A 7,822-nucleotide genomic window follows, 5' to 3' on the forward strand; every position below is an offset into this window, starting at 1 on the left:
ATGCCACCATGCCCAGCTAGTTTTTGTATTTTTAGTAGAGACAGGGTTTCACCATGTTGGCCAGGATGGTCTTGATCTCTTGACCTCGTGATCCGCCCACCTTGGCCTCCTAAAGTGTTGGGATTACAGGCGTGAGCAACCATGCCTGGACTTTTTTTTTTTTTGACATGGAGTTTCACTGTTGTTGCCTAGGCTAGAGTGCAGTGGCATGATCTCGGCTCACTGCAACCTCCGCCTCCCAGGTTCAAGCGATTCTCCTGTCTCAGCCTCCCAAGTAGCTGGGATTATAGGCACGCACCCCCACATCCAGCTAATTTTGTATTTTTAGTACAGACGGGGTTTTACCATGTTGGCCAGGCTGGTCTCAAACTCCTGACCTCAGGTGATCTGCCTGCCTCTGCCTTCCAAAGTGCTGGGATTACAGGTGTGAGCCACTGTGCCCAGCCCCAAGTTCACTATTTTGAAATCCAAATTTTACTTCCAATTACCCCTGCCTCATCCCATCCAAAAGCAGGACTCAAATCCTTTTTGAGATCAGGTGTCCTGTTTTTGTCACCAAAAAAAAAAAAAAGTGGGATGATTACAGAGTACCCTGATGTAAACTGTCTTATATTTTGCAGGCCTAATATACCAGTTATCATTTACTGTCCAAAACTTTGAGACTTAAAACAACAACCATTTAATCATATCTCACAATTTTATGTGTAACTGACTTCACTAAATTTAGGCAGGGTTCCACTAGATGATTCTTCTGTTTCATGTGTCATTAGTGGAAGTTACTTGGTGATAGACAATTGGTAGATGAACTGATCTGAAGGGCTTAAGACAGCTTCTTTCTCCACCATGGCACATGTCTGGTGTCCTGGTGTAGATGGCTAAAAGGCTGAGCTCGGTTGAGTGTGTTAATTAAAACACCTTCATGTGGCCTCTTTAGAGTGGCAGTCTTAGGGTAGTTGGACTCATGTGGCAGCTCAGGGGTTCCCAAAGGAGTGTTCCAGAGTCCTGGAGGAAGTTCAAGATTCCTTTGACCTAGCCTCAGAAGTCCCAGAATGCAACTGCTGCCACATTATATTGGTCAAGCAAGTGACCAGGTCAGCTCAGTTTCAAGAAGCAAGAAATTAGACTGCCTCTCAATGGGAGGGGAAGCAAAGAATATGTGGCCTATTTTAACCTACCGTACCTGATTAGGGAGACTAGTCAGTGAGGAATGTCCTTGAAGAAAGATGAAGAAAGAGGCCAGGCATGGTGGCTCATGCCTATAATCCCAGCACATTGGAAAGTTGAGGCGGGCGGATCACCTGAGGTCAGAAGTTCGAGACCAGCCTGGCCAAGATGGTGAAACCCCATTTCTACTAAAAGTACAAAAAATAAGCCGGGCATGGTGGTGGGTACCTGTAATCCCAGCTACTTGGGAGGCTGAGGCAGGAGGATTGCTTGAACCCAGGAGGCAGAGGTTGTAGTGAACCAAGATCGTGCCACTGCACTCCAGACTGGGTGACACAGCAAGACTCTATCTCAAAAAAAAAAAAAAAAAGATGAAGAAATGTATTGGCAAATAGCAACAGACCAGAGGACAAATGCAGGGTTGTTTTGATTCAGAAGAGTCAGAAGGGAGAAGATACTGAGGTTCTTGTAATCTGCTTTCAGATGGCCCAGAAGGGCTTGTCTGAGGTGACAAGTGGCTATCCAGTAAGTGTGTTCTTGTCCACATATCACGGCTTGTGTGATGCTTTAAGTTGTGGTGGTTCGGTCAAACAAACGCATACTGTGAATCTGAAGGTCATCATTCACAAATAAGAAAAACATCAGGTAAAACCAATGGCTTTTCCACTTCTCACTGGTCACTCCCCTCCCAGTTTATCAGAGGCCTGCCCTTCCCAGTTCAAAGTCCATCTCTCCAGGGAGTTGCTCGAGATCCTTGCCCTCACCTATATAACCCTATAGTTTGTTTCTTAGTCCATTATAGCACTTCTCATTATCTGCCTTGTATTTTTGTGACTTATACATGTGTCTATCTCTACAAGATGATGAAGCCTTGAAAAGAAGGCATGTTGTATACATTTTACCCATGTACTAGCACTATTCTTTGACGGGAGATTAGCAGATGTTTGTTGATCAAAGTAGAGGAGGTCAATGAGTGTGCAAGAAAACTGACCACAAGTGAGCAATTTTAATAGGTGGTAGGACCCTTCCCAAAAGGGAAGACTGAGGGGGTGGCACTCCTTTGTCCCAGAGACAAATCAGTCTGGATACTACCCTCATCAGTTGGCCATTGCAGCTCAATGCTACTGATCAACAGGAAGGTGGTGTAGGCGTATATGCAGGAGAAAGTGAATGGTCCTTTAAGAACTTGCAAATAAGGAAAGTAAGACAGTTCTGTGAGAGTGAAGTGAATTCATTCCAGTGGGAAGTGGCACATCTTCCCTGCCCTGGTATAGTTATCTGATTGGCAAAACTCCTGATTTATTCGAATGATAGCAATCTGAAGAAAGATTGCTTCAACTCAAGGGAATGGCTAACTTAGGAAAGCATGACTCAAAGAAGCAAATATTGGCAATATGACTAGCACTTCCTATGGGTATCAAAAGCTGAATATGAACATTGTGAACATCTTGCCAGTTGGAAGGTTTTCTCTGTTGCAAAGCAGAGAGAGTTCATCTGGCTCCTCAAAACACAGCTGAAATGTCCTTTAGCGATCATTCAGTGGCTGTGTGATTGGAACAGAATATCTGGGAATTGGGCCAAATTTTTAATTTATATATGCAATTCAAGTGTGACAGGCGCATTATTTACTACCCACCTATGCCATGTGGTAGGTAGTAACTATCTCTCCTGTTTAGGTAATCATCCTAGATTAATAATTTTTAAAATGTTTACCTCAGATCAGAGATAAGAGTCATGATTACCTGAGAAACTGCTAGAAATGCAAATTTTCAGGTTCCATCTCAGACCTACCTACTAAATCAGAAATTTTCAAAAGAGATGAGCAGCAATCTTTGTTTCAATCAGAGCTCTTTTTTTTTTTTGGAGATAGGGTCTTGCTTTGTCACCCAGGTTGCAGTGGCATGAACACAGCTTACTGCTGCCTCGACTTCCTGAACTCAAGCAATCCTCTTGCCTCAGCTCCACAAGTAACTAGGACTACAGGTGTGCGCCACCATGCCTAGCTATTTTTTTTTTTTTCTTTTGGCATTTTTTGTAGAGACAGGGTTTCACCATTTTGCTCAGGCTGGTCTCAAACTCCTGAGCTCAAGTGATCTGCCCACTCACCCTCCCAGAGTGCTGGGATTATAGGCATGAGCCACCACACCCTGCCTAATCAGGGGTTCTTAAATTTAAGCATGTACCAAAACCAACTGGAGACCTTGTTAAAAATACAAATCACCGGGCCCTGACCCCAGTGTTTGGAAATATGGATTCTCAGTTTCCACTCCACTTGTCTGGATCAGTGTTTCTCAAACTGTAATGTGAGTGGAAATAACCTGGAAGTATTGTTAAAAGATTCTGATTCAGTAGATCTGGGGTAAAGCCTGGGAGTTTGCATTTCTAACAAGGTGATGTTGATGTTGTGGTCCACAATCCCATACTTCGATTAGTGAGACCCTCGAGCACAGGTTCCTAAACTTTTCTGCACGTTAGTATCACCTGATGTGTCCATCCATTTGTGCTGCTATACCAAAATACCTGAGACTGGGAAATTTTATAGATCATATAAATTTATTTCTCATGATTCTGGAGGCTGGGAAGCCCAAGATCAAGGCACTAGCATTTGGTGCCTGGTGAGAACATACCTTCTTGCTGCATCTTCTCATGGCAGAAGGTGGAAGGGCAAACAAAGGAGTGATTGCTGGTTTCTTCTAGTCCTTTTATAAGGCTGCAAATTCCATTCGTAAGGGCTCTGCTCTCATGACTTAATCTCTCCTAAAGACCCCAACCCTTAACATTATCACATTGCAGATCGAGTTTCAACACGAATTTTGAGGGACACAATCAGACCGTAGCACCTAGAAAACTTCAAAAACTACTGATGCCTGGGTCCTGCTCTGGGTGATTGTGATTTAAGTGGTCTGGGGTGTGGCCCAGACTTCGGAATTTATAAAAGATCTCCAGGTAGTTCCAATGTACAGGCCTTACTGGCCTTGAATCTCTTTGCTGCTTCAGGAAACCAGAAAGTAAATCTAGATCCTCAAAGCCAATCAGGAAGCCATCACCAATTGCCTTCCCTCCTGTATCGCCAGTCTTCTCAGGTCTGATATTTATGGGACTATGATGGAAGGACTTGGCATATGCTGTTCTTTCACTGGTAGGGCAGGTGTTTCCCACAGAGAGTCACAGACTACAAGGCGTTCAGGTTGGGATTATTATCTAAGGTATATTCTATGGGAAGAGGCCTGATAAAGTTGGCCTTCAGAAGAAAGGCCCTGTATGGACTCCTCCAATCCCTCCCCTCACTTCCTTCTCCTCAATATGCTTCCACTGTAGTCACCTCACATAACCCTTTCTTTCAGGTTTCCTAGCTCTTGTGTTCCCTCACCAAACTCCTCTCTTTCTCCTACAAACAAATCGCTAGTGATGGTTTTTGATGTGAGTGGCACTGCTCTCTAGGGGGTGTTTTTGGCTTTCACAATAATTAGGATGATTTTACACATTTAAATGGGTAGGACCCAGGATAGCTCAACATTCAGGAACTGTTTAGAACACTACCACATGATGAGTGACATTTCTGCATCTTTAACTTTGAATAACTTGCCAGTCATTCATGTAGCTAAAAACTTGTTTTAATTAGGATCTAATTTTTTTTTTTTTTTGAGTTGGAGTTTTGCTCGTCACCCAGGCTGGAGTGCAGTGGTGTGCTCTCGGTTCACTGCAACCTCCACCTCTTGGGTTCAAACGATTCTCCTGCCTCAGTCTCCCGAGTAGCTGGGATTACAGGTGCCTGCCACCACGCCCGGCTAGTTTTTGTATTTTTAGTGGAGATGAGGTTTCACCATGTTGGCCAGGCTGGTCTCAAACTCCTGACCTCAAGTAATCTGCCCACCTTGGCCTCCCAAAGTGCTGGGATTACAGGCGTGAGCCACCGGGCCCAGCCATAATTTAATTTTAAATATGAACACAAGGCACTTTATGCATAGTTTTAATGCACATTAAACTTTCCAGGGATGCAACTACCATGAAAATCATGGGTAGATCATATGTTGTTTTGTTTGAAAATCTGCCAAAAGTTATTTAGTATTTCGGAAAATCATACCACATCAGTAATTCTGTTCATGGTATTTGAATCGCCATTATAATGCCTGTATCATTTAGCATTTGTAGCTGTTACATTCGAGGTGATTTTATATAGAGATGCATATATCCGAGTACCACATTGTGTCTTCTTGAATGTTATGCACAAGCAGTTACATATCTAAACACATAGTATTTGATTGTAAGTCATATTCCTTCTACTATTCATTTTATCTCCCATCCAAGTACTAACCAAGCCTGACCCTGCTTAGCTTCCAAGATCAGACAAGATCGGGTGCGTTCAGGGTGGTATGGCTGTAAACTCCTTTGTATCTCTTTAAGAGATTTTATTAATCTTTTAGGCCAGGCATGGTGTCTCATGCCTGTAATCCCAGCACTTTGGGAGGCCAACGTAGGAGGATTGTTTGAGCCCTGGAGGTTGAGACCAGACTGGGCAACATAGCAAAATCCTGTCTCTATTTTTCGTCTTTAAATTTTTGTTTAAAATTGTGTGTGGAGGTAAGTTACATTTTTTATGATTATGTTTCAGGAAAATAAAAGGAGCATTAAAATATTTGTTATAAAAAGGAAATGTTTTAGTTCAGGTTGCTATAACAAATTACCGTAGACTGGGTGGCTTAAACAACAAATATTGTTTCTCACAGTTCTAGAGAATGGAAGTCCAAGATCAGATTGCCAGCATGGTCTGCTTCTGAAGATGAGGGCCTTCCTTGGGATTGCAGATGGCTGTTTGCTTGTATCCTCATATTGTGGAAGAAGAGCTAGCTAGCTCTTCCGTCTTTCCTTATGAGGCCACCAATTCCATTTATGAGTATTCTAAACTCCATGACCTAATGACCTCCCAGAGATCACACCCTAAAGACCGTCACATTGGGATTAGGGTTTCAATATATAAATTTTGGGGAGACACAAACATAAACACCATTGCAGGGAGTGTTGGGACTGATGGGGTGGGTGGCTATGGAGGTTTCTAAGGAAGGAAAGTGGTACTGGCTCAGTTAATAGAGGATAGAATGTCCTCAATTCTGAACCGAAGCTCAGCTGTTACCTGAGACTCAAGGGTACCTCTCTAAGGAAAGCAATGATACTTTCCAGAAGACAGCTAATCTGCTTTATAGGCAGAAAGCATATTTCTCCTGCTACTATGTTTGGTCCTGTCTTTATAAAGCTAGCATTATTAACCTAAGGGTCACTTGTCTCTTTCCTAAGCCTGGTTCCATCTTCCTGGAAAGGGTTCAGCATTAATCATTCAGGATGGCTCCAGATAGATTCTGTGTGATCCACGTATCTCTCTTCTGATCAACAGGAGGGGAGGGACTTGCTCTCAGTTCAGCGAACTTGCATTGACTGATGTCTACACTTGGTTACAGGCAGTTGCTTTAGACTTTCCGTCTCCCTTTAAGGAGTTCCTCAAAGGAACTTTAGGATGAATTGAGTCTGACCATCTTTGATGCTAGGAAGGAGAGGTGTACAGATAGGCAGCGAACATGCTAAAATCTTTTCCAAGAAACGGTGGTTGAAGAGATAATAGGAGAAAAAAGACGAAAATTAGCCAGAGGAGACGAATTTGGTAGGGGGGAAGCCCTAGGGACAGGAGAAAACAGCACCAGAAATGGAAAAGAAGAGAAACAACAACAAACTAAACTCGGGTCCCAGAAAAGGCTGCAGGGGTCCTGGGCATTCGCGTCGCCGTCCTGGCATGTCGTGCCCGGCCCTCGGCTCGCTGCCCCTCCAGCAGCTGCCGCGCCCCGCCCGGGCCCGAGAGTCTCCGCCCGCACTGTCTCTTTCCAGATCCGCATCCGGCTCCTCCCCCGGCTGCCACCCTTCCCACTGGCAGAACCCAGAGCGAAGTTTCTGCTTCCTGCTGCGGGAATCGGACGCCCCAGGTCAGGCACCCAGGGTCTCCAGCCCCAGTCTAAGGTGGGGCCCGAGCGCAGGCAGAACTTGCCCTGGCCCTGGGTCTAGGGCTCTGGGCTCTGGGCTCTGAGGCTGAGAGCCGGGTGGGAAGGGCCTGGCGGGGCCGGTTAGGAACCACCGGAGACTCAGCTAGGGGTGCATCCACCCTGCTCCTCCGGGCCCCGGCGGCTCCGGGAAGGGGAGGGAGTGTACACTCCGTGAAAGGGGAGGTGAGAAAGGAGGACAAGGCTGAAGGAGAGGGAGGGACAGGAAGAGAGACCATGTGAGAATCATCCCCTCTTACTTCCTTGCTCTGTGTGCCCACTGAAAGGGGATAGTGGCTGTCACCAACAAATGGTAGTATGAGAACCGTTTGTAATAATAGAAACCCAGACTGCTTAAATGTGCTAGACTACCATACAGCCACTTGAAGAGTGAGGTGGAGGCCAGGCGCGGTGGTTCACGCCTGTAATCCCAGCACTTTGGGGGTGCGGAGGTGGGGGATCACCTGAGGTCAGGAGTTTGAGACCAGCCTGGCCAACATGGTGAAACCCCTCTCTACTAAAAATACAAAATATTAGCCGGGCCCACGTGGTGGTGGGCGCCTGTAATCCCAGTTACACGGGAGGGCTAAGGCAGGAGAATCGCTTGAACTCCGTAGGCAGAGATTGCAGTGAGC

General features: G+C 45.3%; 1 protein-coding gene across 1 annotated transcript in view; it reads left to right on the forward strand.

Moving 5' to 3' along the window:
* The first annotated feature begins 6,859 nt into the window (after positions 1–6,859).
* TEP1 (telomerase-associated protein 1) overlaps positions 6,860–7,822 on the forward strand; it is a 53,728-nt gene continuing 52,765 nt past the window's right edge. The window contains exon 1 of the mRNA XM_011957941.1: positions 6,860–7,133. Coding sequence (XP_011813331.1) covers positions 6,860–7,133 — 274 coding nt within the window. The remainder of the gene's footprint in view (positions 7,134–7,822) is intronic.

This window comes from Colobus angolensis, unplaced genomic scaffold, assembly GCF_000951035.1.
Source record: "Colobus angolensis palliatus isolate OR3802 unplaced genomic scaffold, Cang.pa_1.0 Scaffold451, whole genome shotgun sequence".
Taxonomy (NCBI): domain Eukaryota; kingdom Metazoa; phylum Chordata; class Mammalia; order Primates; family Cercopithecidae; genus Colobus; species Colobus angolensis.